The following is a 20,898-nucleotide window of genomic DNA, read 5'->3' on the forward strand; positions in this document are numbered from 1 at the left end:
TTAGAAACAAATCAAAAGAAGGTTCCATGACAAAAGGGACTTACATAAAATTCGACTTCAATGCCCATAAATAAAGTTTTATTGGAACACAGCCATGCCCATACCTTGACGTACTGTTTGTGGCTATTTTGACGCATTAGAATGGCAGAGTAGAGTAGTTGTTACTGAGATCATATGGTCTGTAGAATCTAAAATAATTACTATATAGCCCTTTACAGGCAACATTTCCTGAGCGCTGACCTATGTGATTGTAGCCACGTATGTAATACACGGAATTTTTTCTCTGAAGTCTAGAAGCTTTCTTTGTGGTAATAAAAATGGACCCCCCTGGGGTCGGCTGAGGAATACAAGCGGCACATCCTTTGAAGCGTCTTGGAGAGAGCCTTGGGTCCACAGAAGAACACGCCAATGTTGCTGCTGCAGTAGGGTAAAACAAGGAAAGAGTGTGTTATGCGGAGGCAAGGCTGGCCAGAAACTACGATGGACTGACACAATTAGGGAAGTGGTTGGGGTTGTGACTTTCCTTTTCTCCGCTCACTTCCTTTTCCTTAGATCTCTTTCCTACTCTGGGTACCATGCTTCCCCACAGTTTCCAGAATCTTGTTAGACCCTAAGTCACACAGGCTGGAACCAAGAGGCTTTGACGAGCAGGGCCCTGCTGACTGGGGAGAAGGTGGCAATAACAGAGGTGCTGTCTCTTGGATTTCTGGTCAGGTGACCCTGATTGACCTCCTCCTGGATCGGTGGCTGGAATGTGAGGGGCCTGCTCTGCTTCACTCATCACTGTCATCCCAGAGCCTGGAATACTGCTTGGCGTATAGTAGGAAATACACATTTGTTGAGTATTGAGCTCTGTTGATTATCACCTGCACGGTCTTGGGTAAGACCCTGGATTCCAGTCTCTGCATGCGTAAAACAAAGAGGCTAATGGCTACATCACATGTTTTCTTAAGAACAAAATGGGATAGTGCATTCAAAAAGGTTTTAGAAGTGTTAGTTATTATGAATATCTTGTTCAGCCCTGCCTTTTTATACATAATAAGATTTTTGCTAAAGTGATAGCAATTTAGTTTATTTCTGCTGTTAGGATGCCTTTGGTTTTCAAAGAAGGCCAAAGAGAAGAATTGGAAAGGAAGAAGAGACATTGTTGAAAATGGGGTCACCCAAAAGTCGTCATCTCTAGTCATGGCATTTCAGAAAACTGTGCTGAAGAAGTATTTTGCATATAGTGGCCGTCCCGGGGTTGTTCAAATCCCTTGGAACCATGACTGCCAGCTTTGCTTGTAGACAAACAACCCACCGGTGCAAGGATTCAGGTTGTCTCTGAAAGTCAGGTGCAGACAGCCTCTCTAGGGACTTATGGGCCACGTTTTCCTTTGTCTTCCAATGTTCTACACCTTGTAGCATTTTTCCAGTCTCTGGCACAAGTTGAATTAGTTACTTTAGTCTAAAGCAAAAGTTCTCGTACTTTGCATAAAATCACCTAGGCAGATTGTTAAAACACAGATTCCCAGGTTTGAATCCAAGGAATGCATTTTGAGCAAAGCCCCCCAGATAATACCGAAGCACATGTTCCCATGAGCCACACTTTGAGAAACACTGGCTTGGAGAAATTCCTGGGGCTCTAGGTTCAGCCCAGTGAATACCTCTCCTTCTTCATAGCTGCCTTTTGTTGGGAAGCTCGCCTATAGCCTTGTTCTCCTTAGCTTGTATGTTAACATGCTTCTCTGCCATGTGACCAATCCACATTTTAATTATGCATTCCAGGACCGTAATAAGCATGGTAGAAATTGATGGTTCAATTACATTTCAAACTCTAGCTTCAAAGGAACTTATCAAGTGGACTCATTTGTAAATGACAATATGTTTAAAATATCTAAGTAGTATTTTTGAAGGCATTATTCCCATGGCTACATTTAAGAAAGTGCCTTTTTAGAAAATATTTTCCACTGAGAAATACAAGTTTATGACTTAATGAAGCAACTTTACAGTATTTGTGGGAATTGAAGGCACTGGTTAAGAATGCTCTTGGTTCCACCACTTTGTTGCTGAGGGGACTTGGGCACATTAACTATCCCCTCAAAGCCCATTTCCTGATCTATGAAATGGGGTGCGTTATGATACGTAGCTCCTAGAACCTCGGAGGGGATCAGACAAGACATGGCAGATCCAGCCTTCCACCCCGTGCTTGGCACAAGGTGAACTTCAGCAACAGCTTACGCCGTGACCGTCGTCATTACGGGTGTCTGGGTTGGCTCCGCAGAGCTGAACAGAAGAGGCGATGTGGACTGTTATCCCAACGGCGATGACAGCCTTCCTGGATCGGCACTCCAGCCCTGGGTTGTTTGAATTCCGGAGTGACACATTTTGAACGATAGATGGGTCAGGCAAAACGCTTTCCGGCGAGGAGTCACAGCTTGGCTTTGTGTCTGATGCCCAGAGGTATCCTTGCATCTAGGTTCAAAGGCTCTGTTATGGGTGGTGATATTTTTCTGTCCATGGAGGCGTCACCAAAGAGATTGCCCACTGGCCCATTCCCAACAGGCTAACATTGCCCTTTCGTTTGCAGCCACAGTGACTGTTTGCAGGTCCCGAGGATACCCTTTGATGCTCTGCCTTTAAGACTCCATTTCAAAGGATTCTGATTGCCAGTGGCCAGGTGTACCACTGGTGTCCCCAGCAGTTCACAGCAATCCTGCCTCTTTTGAAGTTATAGCTATTACTCTGCGCAGCTAAGTACACACTCTTCTGCATTCATGGAGCCGTCATGGTTATGCAGTCGCCAAAAAGTCTCACAAAGGCCACTCATTATCTGCCTTCTGCTGAGGCAGAACGGCCAGCCCTTCACTAACACTCTGTGCGTCACTGTCCCCACACATGACAGTCTTGCGCTTGCCGTGCTTACCCTCCTCGGCATTTTGTGGTTTCAAGTATGGGGATTTCTGGTCACGAATGCACACTGTGTGAATCAGAGCCGAGAAGCCGCACAAAGTGGTTCAGGCACAGATGTGGCTGTATTTTTTTTTGTTTTTTCTTTTATGAGGCAATGGACAAGTGCAACAGAACCCTAATGGGGTTGGTAAAGAAAAAAATCCTTCTATAAAGTTTAATTACCCACTATTGCTTAGAATTAAAAAACAAAAGGGAGAGAGATTCTCCGTAAAAGAAGTATAAAAACACAAGGCATTATTCTCCGGTTTACAGCCTGCAAGCTGTGGAACTTGCACATGAATGAGGGGTTGGATCCAGGACAACATTAGCGGCATCGATCAGTCTGGGCTGCTGACTTTGATGCGAAAAGGACAAATTTTACACGAGCTGCAAGGATGGTTAACATTAGCAGTATTATTTTTAGCTCTGATAAACAGTAAAGAAAATCCTTCTGTCCCCCTCTTATTTGCTAAATAACTATTGTGCTCTTTTCTGTGGGGTTGATGCATTTTTCAAAAACAGTTCAGCGACGCCATGCATGAAAGGCATCCAAAATGTCACCCACCAGGAGATTTCTGCTCAGCAGATAAATGGGAGAGTGGGTGTGCCTGGGAGTAATCCCACCATCTTGCTGGCTTCTCAGGTTCTGCTGCCTTGAGCCCTCCTCTCTTTAAATTGTATGTTTGTTTTTATGTGTTGGCTTTTATGCTTGGTAAGTTATAACCCTGTAGGGGCAGACCCTAAACCCCATTTAAAAAAAAAATCAAACTACTTTATACCCTGAGTGCATTCTGCAAATAAAATCGATAAACAGAAGCTTCCCGTGGATTTATGGAGGCTTAGGAAGAAGACAAGGAAGGGTACAAACTTGGTATCAGACAATGGACACGACTTCTGGTTAATCTTCCCTCGTGAGTGTTTTTCACTAGAAATTCCTCCAAATGATTCACTGTATAATTATATTTTGTACAACACCTTCTTTTCACAACCACAGATGACAATTGTGTTGGCCAGCTTTTTTGAAAACCCATCTCCCGGTTGTTTTGTAGCAACCTGCTGTTACTTTTCTCCACATCCTAATTACTCGGTGGTTCATGAGGAGCTACGAAGGTCCCTAACGGTGCTTGCTCACTGATGAGAACTGACTTGCTGTTCCCACCAGCCCCGTTTTCTTTGGAAAGAGCTAGGGATTCGGTCCCAGCTTCCACAACCTTCTCCTTGTCCCTTCTCTCGCTGATGCTGGCTCCTGTGCTCAGCTCCGCAGAGCACAGATCAAGTTGCTGCCCCTGAGGATGGCCATGGTCAAGTAGAAAGTGAAATAAAAGATAAAAGGAGTCGTCTCGTAGCATTGGATTCCAGGGAAGGGTGGAGCCATTTTTCTGCCAACCCCTCCAGATAAAACACTACAGTATATATACCTTCATCCAGAAATATCCTAATATATTCGTCATATCTAATGATTTTCGAGGCAACGTCATCAAAGACACTTTGCAGAATGACAGATCCACGTGCGCTCACCCCCCTCCCTAATCTTTACTACCTCGAATAGAGTTAAGCCAGTGATTTCCACTGAATCTTCACTTGACTATAAGGCTGGATGTCCTCTGGTGGGAAGGTACGACTGAAATATGCTAACAACATCCCAGTCATAAGTTAATGGTGGCTTTACTCTTCTCATCAAGCTATAATTTATCATGAGTGGGATTTCCACTGAAGCCTCTTCCTTTGGGTATTCTGAACATTTTAGTCGTACAATGAATGTTTAGAATATCCTATTAGATAGAGGGCCCTGTATGCTATAATCAGAATGTTAATTTCTTAAAAATATCATTTAAAAACATTTTGCACATATGCATGTACAAATGAGAATTGGAGAGTGTGCACACAAGCAAATGTGGTTCCAGATGGACACATTTACTCAATTTAGTCTAAAGGTATTTTTACAGTTCTGAAAACAATGGGTGGTCTAAAATACATTTGTGCAATATGGATTAGAATCTCCCAATCATATGGTAAGTCGGCACCTTTCTTTATTTATCGTTGGGTTGGATGGAACAGTTCTAACAAACGGTAGTGCTCTTTTAGTCTGTATTTATTCCTTCCAGATAAGAGAAACACTTCTACTCAAGTTACGAAGAAATGGCCGAATCTCCAAAGTTTTTATGATGATTAATTACATAAAGTCCTACGTCTCCATGGCACGGGGAGTTATCCGCAGATAAGCCAAAAGTGGCAAACGATAAACACGATGTGAAATGGAAGAGCAAAGAGTGAAGTCTTATGGAAAATCATTTTGCCCAATTAATTAAAAAACGAGTGGTCCAGAAACCCAGACGGTTTAGTATGTGCACAATGTGTGTTTATCAAAAAGGTAGCTAGATGTGGCAAAGATATATTTATTTTCATTCTCTGTACCTTCTTGGAAACGATTCCCTGATTTTTGGAATATTTGTTAAAGCTTGGGAACATATTGAGAATGTTTGCAAAAATTGACATACAGCTTCCATTTTTGTGAAAGAGACACATTTCTATAGATTACTAAGACATGACTATCAATGCATGTGTTTTTAAAGAAAACTTTTAATGCATTTTACTTATTTTTGAGACAGAGAGAGACAGAGCATGAGCAGGGGAAAGGCAGAGAGAGAGAGAGGGAGATGCAGAATCCGAAGCAGGCTCCAGGTTCTGAGCTGTCAGCACAGAGCCCGACGCGGGGCTCGAACTCACGGACCGTGAGATCGTGACCTGAGCTGAAGTCGGTCGCCTAACTGACTGAGCCACCCAGGCGCCCCTCAATGCACATGTTTAATTAACAAACCATATTTTAGTTGGGAGAATGGTTTTCATTGGTTTGTGGTTGAAGTGCTTTTCTATGCTTGTCCAGCTTAAGCAGTGGACACAAGTGTCACATGCCTATGAGTTTGGGCCCATCGATCAAAGGTTTCCTTTCCATACTTCCACATATTAGTTGTTGCTCTTCTTCTGAAACTATGCTTGTGTTCTGTAATACAGCTGGCAAAATTACAAAAATTCATTGCAGGTAAAAAACAATAGAATGCCCTTTCGCATTTTCTACTTTCGGTCTTTGATGTCTTTTTAATTTTTTCCTCCCTCTTCCTTATTTGTATTCATTTTGGTGCCCATCAATTTGTTTCTCTATTACTGTTATTTTTGCAATTTTCTGGTTCCTTTGGAGCTTGCACTATTCTCTTTGATCTGCTTCCCTCCAAGCTTCATTCTTGGTGCTGTTTTTCACGTTCTGTAAAAAAATATTTTTGCCCCTCTTCCCTTTCTTCTTTTGATTTAACTCCTTCTTCTTAGAACCAGAATGAACTCCAGCTTTGAGTGAACAGGTAAATGTTTTTAAAAGAGTAAGCCCTAAGAATCCTTGGCTTCGTGCTGATGAATAGAAATGGTTGAGAGCCTACCTCAAAGGCCCTCAAGAACAAAGAACCTTCTCTGAGGCCACTAACAAACCCACCAATTCTTCCTGACCCATCTTTGCCAAAAGATATGAGCTAATGACAGGAAAAGCCTGCCTTGTAAGAGTAGCCAACGAGGCTTGGGAACAAACATATCCTTGACATAATCGAGGAAAAACATACTGTTTATCTCTTTAATAACCATCCTGAAGAAAATTAATGTTACTTTGTCCTTTGTGCAGAACAATAATTGGATTGTGTGTTTCATTTATATCTGGACAAAGGCCAGGATATTGCAATACTTCTCAAAATTAGATTTTCTTGTTTAAAAATTAGATTTTATTGGCATTCTCTTTCTGAGATTTCTTCATTAAAAGCTTCATTAAACATAAATCTTCTTTTACACAGCAGAAAGCAAAATTATTTTAAGGAGGTCATTTTAAAAGCCTTTTGGAAGGAGGGTGCTAAGCTCTTTACCGGTGACTTGGACCGAGGAGCTGGCATTCCAGGGAAAAAATGATCATTGATCTTTGCCTACGTGTGTCTGATATTAATCACATTGACAGTTGAAGCGATATAACAAGTCGTGTTCTAGTGTCTAAGGCTGTTACAAATACACTATTTTTAAAATTTGGGGCTGGGAAGTATGCTGTAGAGGCTTGATTCAGTGACAAGGCCTTAGGTGGCCTCTTTTACTCTGGGGGAGATGAAGTCAACCATCAGGAAGAGTTTACATAGCTCATGAGCTGAAAAGTTCAACTGGGTTTTAAGTACATTTACACACTAAACTTTCATTACAGCTTCTGAAAAGGAACGAGCACTCTCCTCCCAAGGGCAACGAGAGAAGTGCCAAGTACGTGGTCCTCCTGCCTCCATATTGTTTTCTACTCTTCACTCTCTGACACTTGGACAGACTCACTTCCTAGCACTGCCCGCCATAATTGTTTGGGCAGAGTTTGTGCAAATTCAGTTCTGCTCTTGGTCTCCTGGTGCTGTTTCTGGCTCACACCTTTCCGAGGGAAGGGAGATAGTTAAATGGTTTGGTTTGAAAGGCCTTCCCCACTGGGCCACAAACTTCAGGTATAACAAAAATAAAGAAATACAACGTAACAAGTCAATAAGGGGCAATCATAACAAGGAGTGGTCTTATCTATAAGAACTCAAAGCAAAGATATATGTGTCTGTGTCAAAAGCCTGCAAGTAGGAACATTCATCCTATAATTGAAAACAAAGTGTAGAACATTTATCAAATGAATAGATGTTTTTCTCCAAAAGGAGAAAATACCAACCAAAAAAATCTGGTCATGATTGTAACATATGCTCTTGTAACATTTTGTTAGTTTTCTACTTATAATCTTTTTAAAAACCCACAGATAAAATGATCCAGTCTTTGCCTCTGGACAAGCACCCAGTGGGTATGAGATGAAAAGTGGTGATTTTCAGGTCTCAGAGGAGGCTGGGGGTCGAGGAGGGGGGACTGGGCATTGAGCAGGCAGCTCAAAGGAATCAGATTCTGAGGCTCCAGAAGCTGGGATGGGTTCAAAGCACCACATTTAGCGAGGATGGGGCACTGGAACTGGCTTGTAGGCCAAGTGTCAGACCAAAAGTCAAGGCAAGTAATAAAATGGAGCTGGTGGGTTTCAGGAGTGGTGCCTGGAGACTCCCAAGACCACTTGCTGTGCTGTGGCCTTGTCCAGCTCTTACCGGTCAGCTGAGGCCAAGCCTGAGGGTAGAAGTGATTGCACAGTTGGTCACCTCCCTCTCTCCCTTAGCCCTGAAGTTAAAGGTCAAGCTTTTCCTTGCCTTTCTTGTTGGAAATCTTTTACTCTCAGCACGATTCAAGGTCAGGAGAAGGTTCCCACTGCCTCCTTCCTGGGCTGATGCAGGCGTGGTGTGGCAGGAGTCCAGAGCCTCTGCAGTGGCTGCTCTTGGTTTGGGCCTGGGGTTATAGGGCAGGCTGCCATGGCACAGGGTATAGAGGGTTGGCTGGGGGTCTCAGAGTTTGAACTGGATGGGTTATGAACCTTGGACATGGTCACCCCTTCCACACACCCCTCCTTATCATACCTTCTTCAAACAGCTGGTCTGGGGGAAGTCTCACGAATTCATTGACAATAAATAAAAAAAAGAAAATGGAACAGCTCTGGCACAAAGAGAGTATAAGAAAAATGTAAGAAAGAGCAACCAAACTGACCAAAAGATGAATAATATTCACCAGAAGAGTATTCCAAAGAGCAGAAAACCTTCTAGGGAATTAGAGAAGGTTTCATGAGGCAATGACCCTGATGACAGAAGACCACAACTGCAAGGAGAGATGGAAACAAGGAGTTAGAGAGACGCCAGTAGATTTTAATTTACTCTTCATGGTTCAATACTGATAAAGTGGACAGAAGAAAGGTCAGGGTGTAGAAGATGTAAATGACATGATTAATCTGATAGCTATGAGTAATTTATATTAAACTCTCTGACGTGCACACAGAGAAAATACTGTCCTCTCCTCCAAATATGGCAGTTCCTTGAACTCTGGTCCTTCTGAATTTGCTTCTTTGTCCATCTCGTCCAGTTTCATGGCTCTAACACAGTTCACATCTGACATCTCCCACGTGTGTATCTCCAGCCTGAATTCCTCTGACTCCTGACTCATATTCACCTGCTAACTTGAAATCTCCACTTGGATGTATAATAGGGATCTCAAATTAACATGTCACGAAAAGGAACTCTTGATACCCTGTGCTTTCAAAGTTGCTTTTCTTAGTCATCCCCGAATGAGTAAGGGTAACTCCGTTCTAGCTCGGGTCATGCCAGTCTCCCATCGGATCCATCAACAAGCCATGTCAGCTCTACCTTCACAAAATACCAGCATCCAACTGCCTCTCAGCACCTGCTCTGTCCTAATCCAAGCCACTACCTCTGTTTACCTCCTCCCGGGACTCTCCTCTTCTGCCCGAGGGCACTTATAATCTCTCACAATAGCCAGAAGTGATCTCATTAAACATAAGACAGATCATGTCACTCTTCTGTTGAAACCTTTAAGTGACTTCTCTTCTCAGAATAAAATCCAAAGCCTCACAATGGTCTATAAAAGTCCCCCAGTTACCTCTCCTATATGCCTTCTGCTACTCTTCTTCTTACCCACTCTATTCCACCCTTACTAGCCTCGTGGATCATGCCAGGAACAGTGCTGCCTCAGCGTCTTGGCACATGCTGTCCTCCTGCTCTTTCCCAGTTAGCTACATGGCATACTCCCTCACTTCCTTGGTCTTTCCTCAAATGTGGAAACTACTCTTTAAACAAAGACAGTTAGAAGACGTACTGACTTTCAAGAGCCATAGATGATGGGGATTCAAAACAAAAACCAACTTACGGGACATAGAATAACAATGATAACTATTTGCATTAGTGCTTTGCATTTTACCAAGCTATATATTTTTTAAATTCTGAAAAAAACACTGTGACTGCATGGTATTGTCCATGGTTTACTAAGGTCATAGAGCCAGTAACTTCTAGAATCAGAAAACAGAGACTTCACTACCATCTTGTGGCCCCAGAGCAAATGCTCGTCCTTGTCTACGCTGAAGTTTATTACGTAATGATAATAATATAATATAATATAATATAATATATATTATTTATTATAATTTATATATTATATTATATCACAGTTAATATATTAACATAATATGTTAATAATTAATATTAATTATATTATAATTATCATATTTATAATTATATTTATATTATTATAATAATTATAATTATTAATATTATAATATTAATTAATATACATTAATTAATATTAATTAATATATTAATATATTATATATGATATATCAATATATATTAATATATTATAAGGTATTATATTATATATTAATATATTATAATATATAATATAATTAATACAATATATTAATAATATATTAATATATAATATATATTCATATATTAATATATTAATTAATTAATATATATTGATTAATATATTATAATTTATAATATAATTTATACTAATGTAATTATAATTATATAATAATTATTATATATACTAATATATTTCAGTATATATAATCTATATATAATATTCTATATATTATAATATATATAATAATATATATATGTATATAATATAACAATGATGATGATGATGATGATGATAGCCGCTAACACTGCTGAATTCACTCCTTTAGATGCTTTATATATCTTCACACACTTAACCTTCACGGCAGCCTGGGAGGTAAGCACTGTTAGTAGTTGCAGTTTACGTAGGAGACTAAGTCCGTGGTAGGATAAATAACCCGTCCAACTGAGTAGGTGATAATGGCAGAGCCAGGATTTACACCCAAGATCTCAGGCTCCGGATCCCGAGTCTTTCACCGCCATACTAAATCTCTGCTTGGTCTCATAACATTTTTCGTCTGCTTTGCTAAACATATGAGATACATTTTACAGTTGGACATATGTGAATTCTCCAGTTGGGCAAATTGAGATCAACCGTGTTCACTGGACGTTTCTTCGAGATGTAGGTAGTTTAAGAAATACCATCTTTAATTGAGTTTACGTGGGAAAAATTTCAGCGCAATTGCTAATATTTAAATGTCGTAAGCCAGTCAAGCAGAGGTCCGTGGTTCCTGGAAAACCCTATGACCACCATTTCTCAGGTTGATGTTTATCTGTAAACAAGGTGCCCAAGGTGCCCACTACTGCGCCTGAAGCAGCCTGTGCCCTAGACTTTTCCACTTGAGCAGCAACCTCCTGCGAGGCTCCCACAGGCAGAGGAAAGAGAGCGCCTTACCTGGGATGGGTGTAGGCCATCTGCCGGAACTCGTGGTTCCAGTCAGGTCTTCCATAGAACGTTTTCTGCTTTAACCCCGTGATCACATCAGTATTTGCATCCCAATGTAAAGCTATGTGAACAGCCTAAAAGAAAAATTATGCTATCAGGTGACACTTACTGAAACAAACAAACAAAACCAAAAAAACAAAAAAACCCATGGAAACGTGCTACTAAGATGAGGTAATTATGTTCCTTTGCAGATGTAATACTCGAAAAATTTCTTCATGGGGCTGGAAATGCTTATCATTATTATCAGAAATCACTGCTTTTGCATTTTGGGATAGGCATCACATCTCATTTATCTTTGTATTCTGCCTGGGGCGCTACTGAAACACAGGGCCTTCGCCATGGTCAATGTGCAATAACGTGAGCCTGGAAAGCTTTTTCTTTGCAAGGCTGAGAGCGATACAGTAAATATGGGTAAAGGAAAGCAAGCGTTAAGCTACTTCCTTTTTTCTGCCAAACTTCTCAAAAATTAATCTCTACCCCTGTCCCCATTCACTTACTTATTAAACCTCACGATTTGAGAATGGCCCTTCCAGATTAAAATGATGGGAAATATCCAGGAAGAAGCTGGGTCTGACAATCAGATTCGCCTACCGGGTTGAGACATTTGAAGTGTACCATCCAGGCTCAATGCTGGGAGGATGCTGAGTCTGGCAGACGGACCACGATGGCCAAGCACAGCAAGTGCATTGGTTGAAGCTCTGTGCCCAACCGTTTATCTTCAAATTAGATGCACCCAGGCATCGGGTAAGTAGTGGTCGATAAATAAGAGGCTGGGGCACAGGACCGTCTACTGAGGATTTCTCCCCAACAGTTTGGCTAACAAGTGCTAGGCTCAACTCTTACCCCAGGTTCCTGCTGCACACCTGGCCTCCCAGGCTGGCCTCATCAGGCTAGGAAAGCAGCCCGACATAGGGTGGGTGAGCAGAAAACAATGGAGGCACCCCAATGGGCCAGTAGGTGGATGGCCCACAATGGTAGAGTCGCAGAAACCCGGGCTGCAGGAGGTTGCCATCAGGCAAGTCTGACTCCAGATGGCCGGGATCCCATTGGAATCGAGTTTGGGAATAGCCACTCCAGGAGAGGGAGCAATAATGAGAGGATGGTGGGATCCTCTTCTGGGGCAGGTTTATTAAGAGGAGGAGTGAAGCATGAAGTATTAGGGAAGAGCTCAGGAGTGAGAACTGAGGTGGTAGTTGGGGATTGAGCCTCAAAAACTCGCAGAAGCCCTGTTATCAGAACTGGAACTCCAGGTCAGAGGGAGCGGTGTCAGCCTCCGGATTAGAGTGAGAGTATTGCACCCCCCACAGCCCTCTTGCTTAACAGTAGGATTGACTGGAGCCAGATAGTGAGTTGGTTTCAGCTGTGAGCAAATAAGAAGGCAGAGGCAACCAGTTTACCTTTGACCAGGTGCCACATCTAAACACCAACCCAGGGCTGCGCTCCTTGGCTTCTCCACCAACCACATGGCTGAACATCTCCTTGATTTTATATGCATTGTATAATCCTGTTTCTTCTACTTCTCTCCGACTCTTCTTTTTATTCAAAGATGAAATGTTGTATTTGTTTTCCTATGACATTCTCCTGCCTCCCAATACAGCTGCCTTCCCAGTCCGTAGTCACTTCTGGGGCACCTCTCTCCAAAGAACTTTCATTTTCATGGTCCCAATTAGCATAGTCTATAAAGATCACTCCAAACTTTCTCCCCCATGCCCTCATCTTCCTGCCTGGGTAGAGTCCTGGGACTTGAACTCCCCAAGCATATTTTTATGTAGAATTTTTTGTGTCCCTTCAAACTGATCATCGTAGCCAAAAATGAATCTTCAGATATTTTGTGACTTCAATTTACTTCCACATACAATTGTTGCGCGATTGCTATAAGCAGGAATGAGTGGGCGGTACAAAAAGAAATAGAGAAGGTCTATGCTCTGTGAGGAACTAGTCATCAAAGGAAGGGCAAGCCCAAGTGCACAACTACAACGACATAAGTCAGACCACAATCCTGTTTAACTAGAGACAGAAACAAAGTGCTCTGGAGAAGTAAACAAATTACCCTGCTGAAGCCCCGAGTCACTTTGACCAAGACGACTGGGGATGGCCATACAGGGAATGGGGCTTTAAAGAACGATGCCACTCAGTAGGCAGTGGGGAGGACAGAAGACATGAAGTGATTGCCAGGGAGAGGGAACAGAGAGGGAAAACCTGTAGGCATGCAAATACGAGCCATTGTTCAGTGGCTCCCATGCCAGAGGAGCCCAGAGGGGCATGATGGGAATGGAATGGAACATGTCCTTTGCCATCAGGTCAGGAAGGGCCTTCAAGCGGCTGCTAAGAAGCTTGGGCATTATTTAATAGAAAAAAGGGCCCTTTTCTACTTAGGTTAGTGGTACTGTGCAACTACCAATCAGTGATGTTCAAACATTTGGAATTATATTTGTTCCATATTTCTCAGCCCGACGTTCAATTAATCTCCCAAACCCTGTTGATTTGCCCTTCATAATACCTTTTCCATCTGTCCCTTCTGTTCTTGTCATTCTGCCACTTTGAGGTTGTTGAATTCAGCTTAACAATTGGCTACTTCTAAAACAGCCTTTTGATTCCTCGCTGACAGAATGCACCAATTATTTTTTCCTGGAATTTGAGCATCTAAAGAGTTTCAACATGTCACGACAAAAATTTAGGAACACGTCTATTTTAATTTACTTGTATTCAGAAAAAAAGTGGATCTTACAGGACACTTTTAGAGGAGGCAGAGATAGGACGGGGCAGAGTTGTATTGTCACAAAAATCAAACAGAACCTCAGTCTCAAGACTCCCAAATGACTGGAAATTCCTGGATGGACACTTGAAATCAATTCACTTTAGAAGCTGAAAGCAAGCACAGTACTTGAAAGTAAAAAACAAAGGCTGTGTCTGTACTTCATCAAATGGATCATTAGTCAAAAATCCCATTTGAATAAGGAAAATGTTTGTTTGGAAAACATAATTAACACTATTTAATTCATTAAGATGTTTTAGGCCTAGTTCCCAAGAAACCTGTCTTTCAAACTATCCCAGAGGAATAAATATTTAAGGCCTCCTGCAAATAAGACCCTAAAAACTCATTTAGCTACTGAATTTCAAGCTCGGTCTTACTGGAATTTCAGAGTCAAATTTCACTGATCTCTTGTGGGGTCTGCATGTGTGTGTGTGAGTGTGTGTGTGTGTGTGTGTGTGTGTGTGTGTGTGTGACAGAGAGAGAGAGAGAGAGAGAGAGAGAGAGAGAAGGAGGGAGAGGGAGGGAGACAGACTGGGAGGCAGAGGGCAGGAGCGTCCAACACCCACCCTCAGGAGCACATTCATTTGTAAATTTAGTGATTAATGCAAATCTTGGCTCAAACATACTTTCCTTAAAGTAAATATCAATCCAAGCAGCTATGGAAGTGCTGATTAGAACATAAAGTTTCATAAACCTAGGGATCACTTCATTGTTAGCTTCCATATTTGAGGAGTTAAAAAAAATTTAGAACTTAGTAGTTATCATTCAATATTACCAACACTGAAATACTACCCTAGTGTGATATTTTGATATACATTATTTTTGGGAAGCTCCACCTTAATATTTCATTAATACAATATGCTTCCAAACACCTGCCACAACAGAAGACCATCTTGATCTTAGGTGAATAAACGTATGTGCACACGATTTCTAAGAATGCCTTAAGAAAAAGAAGTCTCTAGATAAATCATGTATTCATAATGATGATTTTCTGTAGACATTCACATACTTTACAATACAAAAGGTTGAATGTAAACACTTGTGAGTTTTTTCTATTTAACTCTGAATAGCTGAAAGCATAGAATTAGACCCAATCAGGAGCTGAACAAGACAATACAGTTAATCAATAATATGCGCTTGATGTCCCTGAAATGGCAAATGCAACTTTTGGTGACATAATTTTTCTTGGATTTCCACGCTTGGGATTATCTTCCATTAACTAACCTCTTTTCTAATCTGCTTGTCTATTCTTCAGCAAGTTAACTGTAGATTTTTCTATTGCTATGATTTGAATAACTCTTCTAATCTGGTTTTATTTTATCCTTCTTTCCTTCTTAAGAAAAGACAAATAAGTCTTTCATGCCACCAGATAACCATATAGCCATTATTGACATGGTTTCTCTTCTCTTTGCTCTATTTTTAAATGACGTATGTAATATTGATCATTTTAAGAGTCTTATCAATACCTGATTTTCGTCCCAGTTGGTAAGAAATATATGATAACTCAGAAAGTGAGCTTTCCCTCGCTCACTCATGAGTGTTTCCAGCGAGAGTAAGAGATCAGCAAACCATTCAAAAGCCCTTGGATCCCGGCAAATCCAGTAGAAATACACCTGTCAAGAGAGAAGACAAGAGAGTGGATCTGTCCCGCTTTTCATAATGTGCTGATAATCACAGACTGCTTTATCTCCATTAAATTATTTGAGCTCAAATGGGCACTTCTGCAAAATGACATGCTTCTCTCTGCCAGGGAACAGTCACACTGTGATTTCTTTTGAAAAAATTCACATTGTGTTTGAAAAAGTCCAGAGTGAATTCAGAGTCAGGAGTCTGTGGGCTGTTGCCAGTTTCACTGGATGAGGACCAATTCACCACATTCCTGGCTGTGCTTCTTTTCAGCGAGGTTAATAATCATAACTAGCTGTGCCTTTCACGGCGCCCCAAGGGGAATAAACCGTTAGACCAACCCCCTTCATCTTTACTCATGACCTAAGCTCAGGATTTGAACTCTCTTCTCCAGAGACCCCAAAGGCTTGTGCGCTAATCCACTTCCGCATCGTGACCTCCGGAGGGTGGAGATTATGGTAATTGCAGAAGGAAGCCACACGGGCCAGAAGTTTCCCCTCCGCCAGACATATCAGTGTCCAAGAAAGCTAGTGGGTGTTGGTAATAGTTTGTGTGTCAACTACTATAATGAAATTATGTCTAGGAACATTTTTTTTTTAAACTCTCTGTGTTTAGCAAACGGCATGTGGCAAGGAGTATTATGGGTTTGCTGAAATAAAGGCTTAGTTTTTGTGCTTTGAGTTTTAGATAATTGTGCCTGGAAGAAACCACAGGAGAAAGATCTGGTAATTCTCCTGATTTTTCTCACAGCCCTGTTCCTTGCTACTCATTACTGTTTTCCTGCACCCCCCACCGAAGAGACATCTCTGTTACTTAACAAGATCTACCAAGGGGGCTGGCCTTGACCTCCATCAGCAAACATCTCCTCTGATAGGTGGTGTTCCCTGCCTCCTCTCTCCACCAGCCAGCCTGCAAGCTCACAAACATGATGAAACTTATAGATGAGATTTAATGAACAGATCAAGTTCATGAGGAAACAAAAAAGATCACAGAATGTATTTCAAGGCTAAACATCTTGCCCATGTTCCCCAGGTTTGTTCAGGAATTTCTAATATGAAGTCAGTAAGAGCAAAAAAGCTAGAGGATAAGACCTTTTCTCTTAAGAATTAGAGCCCAGGGGCGCCTGGGTGGCTCAGTTGGTTAAGCGGCCGACTTCAGCTCAGGTCATGATCTCGTGGTCCATGAGTTTGAGCCCCGCGTCGGGCTCTGTGCTGACAGCTCAGAGCCTGGAGCCTGTTTCAGATTCTGTGTCTCCCTCTCTCTGACCCTCCCCCATTCATGCTCTGTCTCTCTCTGTCTCAAAAATAAATAAACGTTAAAAAAAAAAAAAAAAGAATTAGAGCCCAATATTTGTCAGACGGTACCACTACAGCTCCGATAATAATCTCTAAGTGCGGTAACCCCCCGACGGAGTGCCTGTTTCTTTGCAGTCGTAAATCTGAGCCATGGTTCCTTCCGGTGAGTGCCCCATGAACCAACCCCCCCCCCTCTGCCCCCAACACACAAGTACAGTGATTGTGTTCATTCACTCACTTGTTGACTCAACAAATGTGTCCTACATCTCTATGTCGAGACTCTTCTCGGCTCTGGCACTTTAAGAGCAAACAAAAGAGCAAAAATTTGCCATTCTCCTAGAGTTTGCGTTTAGATGGAGAAGAAGACGATAAAGCACGACACGGAATACATCAGAGGGTGATAAGTACTATGGAGAAACACAAGGTGGGCTGGAAAGGGCTGCGATACGGCGTCAGATGGTCAAGAGAAGGGGACATTTGAGCAAACACATAAAGGAGGCAGGGGAATCACGGTACTGATGGAGGGAGCAAGGAGTGGGACCTCTGGGGAAGAGCCAGGGGGCTGGTGTGGCTGGAGTTGTGAAGGAGGGGAGGCAGCAAGAGATGAGGTCTGAGGGGGAGGCCGGGAAGCACAGATACGGGGCTTGGGGCCACCTTGACTTTGCGTGAGAGGGGAAAGCACGGGGGTGTGTCTAGCAGGTCTGAGGACGGATCATGAAGCAAGAGAGGCTGATTTGACATCCTGGGTTGGTGATGAATACTGCTATCCTCTTTCTTTTCACTTTGTGTAGTGCCTAATCTGAATTATTCTTTGAGGGGCAGTCGGGTGGCTCAGTCGGTTAAGGGTCCGCCTTTTGATTTTGGCTCAGGTCATAGTCTCACGAATCTGAGATTGAGCCCTGCGTTGGGCTCTGGGCTGACAGTGTGAAGTCTCCTTGGGATTCTCTCTCTCTCTCTCTCTCTCTCTCTATCTCTCTCCCTCTGTCCCCGCCCCTCCCACACTTAGGAGCGCTCACTCTCAAAATAAATAAATAAACCTAGAAAAAGTAAATTATTCTTTGAAAACCTTAGCCTTCCTCTTTCCTTGCTTTGGTCGTGGCAGAACAGAAAACCTATTGATTGAATTTAATACCGTTCTTGCTTACGCACCTCCCCTTGCTTCCTGCTCTCAGTAGGTTGTTTTGCCCAGGACCATTCATGGTGGCATTCAGGTTAAAACAAACATCATTGATTTATTTTCTATTATTTCCACTCCTTAAGGAACGTGCTTAGCATGCATTCATGTAGGAAAAATACCCTGTTTACTTTTTTGAAAACCTGTCAATTTCAAATCCAGTCTCAATCATCCTTACTTGAAAAATGCCCACATCTTAGCTTCCTGCACACTCTGACCCTCATCCTTTCAAATAGAAATCATGCCTGTTCTTGCTTTCTTGTGGCTTAGCAGTGTGTCAGCGTTCTTAGGGCTTGCCGGGCCTTTTATACTTTTTACTTCCTTCTAATGGCTTTGTGTGTTTTTCCCTCTGTAATTGACTTACAGGTGACACAGGGCAGCTTTGGTGCAAGAGGCAATGAAGGAAAGCTGAATAGGCTCAGAAGTGCTTCAGGCAGAAAAAGAAGAAAAGAGACTTTGAACGGAGAAAGAGGCTATTTACTTTGACTCTCTTTCATCCTTCTAACGGTGAGGGACACTCACTGTGAAGGGACAGGATAGTTCGACTTCTGCATTTCGTCCAGTAGGAAGGACCCGGTCGCTGGTAGAACAAATATCCCAAACTACAGGCTACACCTCTGTGATCTTTCCCACACTCACCCCTCCTCAGTCTCCAAAAAAAAAAAACCACCCCAAATCAGTTACCTGTCTAAAGCGCGGCTTCCAGAATTCTGTAGCTGGTATCGGGGCCCCAAATACTTAAGGCGACTTTAAAAAGTTTTGTTAAGTAGAAAGTCATCCTCAGGAGAGAGATGAAAGTTCAGGACTTTCACAGTAACAAAGTTATTGCTTTTACAGGACTCGTCGCACACATTTCTAGAGATATAATGGACCCGCAGACGTTTCGCGAGGCCACTCCGGCAGCCCACAATGGGTTTAGAGCGCTCTGTGTGCACGTGGCCTGTCACAAGCCTTCATGTCACATCATTCCTGGCACGAACCACCGTACCGGACTCAGCCACCCCCACCTCGGAGGGCCTGGGTCTGAGCGACACACAGAGCTGTATTCGCTTTCGGGCGCCACCCACGCTCTCTGAAACTGGGCTCCTCTTCGAATTCTGCAGAATTGCATTGGACCAGGTCAAGGTACTCGGGGGTCAGAAGGAAATGGATCTGTGCCGCTTTTGGAGAAGCAATCTCAGAAAAAGAAATAAGAAAAGCTACCCATCGACTTTCCCAGGGGGGTCCACTGGTGCCCCCCGTGAGAGGCTCCTATCTCACAGCCTGGAGAGTCATCTCTGAACACAGGCAGAGGATACCTCCACAGGTACAACCTCTATTTCTTCAGACCCCACATCGATTCCCCGAGGATGGAACGGGGCCAACAATTTTTTATTTATTTCCTCTTCAAAGAAGGAGATTGTACCTGAGGACAGAGTTTGATGATGTGGTGAGGCAGAGTAGTTGGACACTGTGAGCCCGTGAGTCCTCTAACCTGTTCTAGACTCCTGGCTTCACCATCCCCATGGTGGGTAACTGGGGGCAGGTTATTTACTGTGAGCCTGGATGACCGAGTACATAAAATGGCAGAAAGCCCACCACCCTCTAGAACAACAACCTACGGGATTATGGTGAGGGTGAGAGTGCCTGTGGTCATGGAAGCACAGTGTCTAACACGTGCATTAAGTGCTCAGACCTGTCAGTTGTGACCCCTGTTCTCTTCCCTGTTGTTTGGAGGAGCTTCCAGAATGCATACCACATGTGTATATTAGAGAGAGCAAAGGGAATCATCGGCTTTACTTGGGGGGTCTGTGTTCCCATGGGTCACTTGTGAATTATAGAGGCAGTGATCACTGAGAAGAAGTGAAACCACGCTTTATCTCCAGCGCCAGTTTGTGAATATCAGCATTGATTGTAGGATGTGGTCCAAAAAGAGGAACCCCTTCACTGGCCAAGTGCATTCCAGGCTCTGCGTGTGCAAAGCCCACAGGAGGCATTTTATGGAGTGCCAGCGTTGACCTTGACCTTGACCAAGGCCTCCACCCAGGAGAAGGCCAGTGGGTTACACTGTGACCTCGCCTCCTTCCGGACAGCACCCTCTATTCCCCACTGTTAGGAACTGGATGTTTGTGTTGTCTCCAAAAATATAGGTTGAAACCCAATGTGATGGTATTTGGAGATGGGGCCTTTGAGAGGAGGTCAGATTTCGGTGAGGTCATGAGAATGGGACCTCCAATGATGGGATTGGTGTCCTTCTGAGAAGAGGAAGAGACCAGAGCTCTCTCTGTCTCTGTCATGTGAGGACACAGCCAGAAGGTGGCCATCTGTAAGCCAAAGAGGCCTCCTCAGAACCCAGTCATGTGGGCTTCCTGATCTCGGACTTCCAGCCTCAAGAACTGTGAAAAAAATAAACATCTGCTGTTTAAGCCACCCACTCTATGGTATTTCTGTTATAGCAGCCTGAACTATATGCTATATGCTCAGATACCCATGCGGTACAAAATACAGGACCGTCGGGGCGCCTGGGTAGCTCTGTCGGTTGAGCGTCCGACTTCAGCTCAGGTCATGATCTCACGGTCCGTGAGTTCGAGCCCCGCGTCGGGCTCTGTGCTGACAGCTCAGAGCCTGGAGCCTGCTGCACATTCTGTGTCTCCCTCTCTCTCTGCTCCTTCCCCATTCATGCTCTGTCTCTCTCTGAATCAAAAATAAATAAACATTAAAAAAAATTTAAAAAAACAAAAACAAAATACAGGACCATCAGAAACTCTAAACAACTAGGGTGACAGAGACTTGCTACTGAGGGAATCAGTACCATTTTCCAAAAAGAGAGTTTTTCTCTCCAAAAAGATAAAGACTGTGGCTGATTAGAAAAC

The 20,898-nt window shown here is 42.9% G+C and overlaps 1 protein-coding gene across 1 annotated transcript in view; it reads right to left on the reverse strand.

The window, feature by feature from the left end:
* Positions 1–212: 212 nt before the first annotated feature.
* Positions 213–20,898, reverse strand: part of NOX3 (NADPH oxidase 3) — a 61,278-nt gene continuing 40,592 nt past the window's right edge. The window contains exons 11-13 of the mRNA XM_078446451.2: positions 15,418–15,564; positions 11,146–11,270; positions 213–417 (exon numbers count right to left, since the gene is read on the reverse strand). Of these exons, the coding sequence (XP_078302577.2) occupies positions 291–417; positions 11,146–11,270; positions 15,418–15,564 (399 nt within the window). The 3' untranslated portion in view covers positions 213–290. The remainder of the gene's footprint in view (positions 418–11,145; positions 11,271–15,417; positions 15,565–20,898) is intronic.

The sequence above is a fragment of the Panthera onca genome, chromosome B2 (assembly GCF_046562875.1).
Source record: "Panthera onca isolate mPanOnc1 chromosome B2, mPanOnc1 haplotype 2, whole genome shotgun sequence".
NCBI classification, from domain to species: Eukaryota; Metazoa; Chordata; class Mammalia; order Carnivora; family Felidae; genus Panthera; species Panthera onca.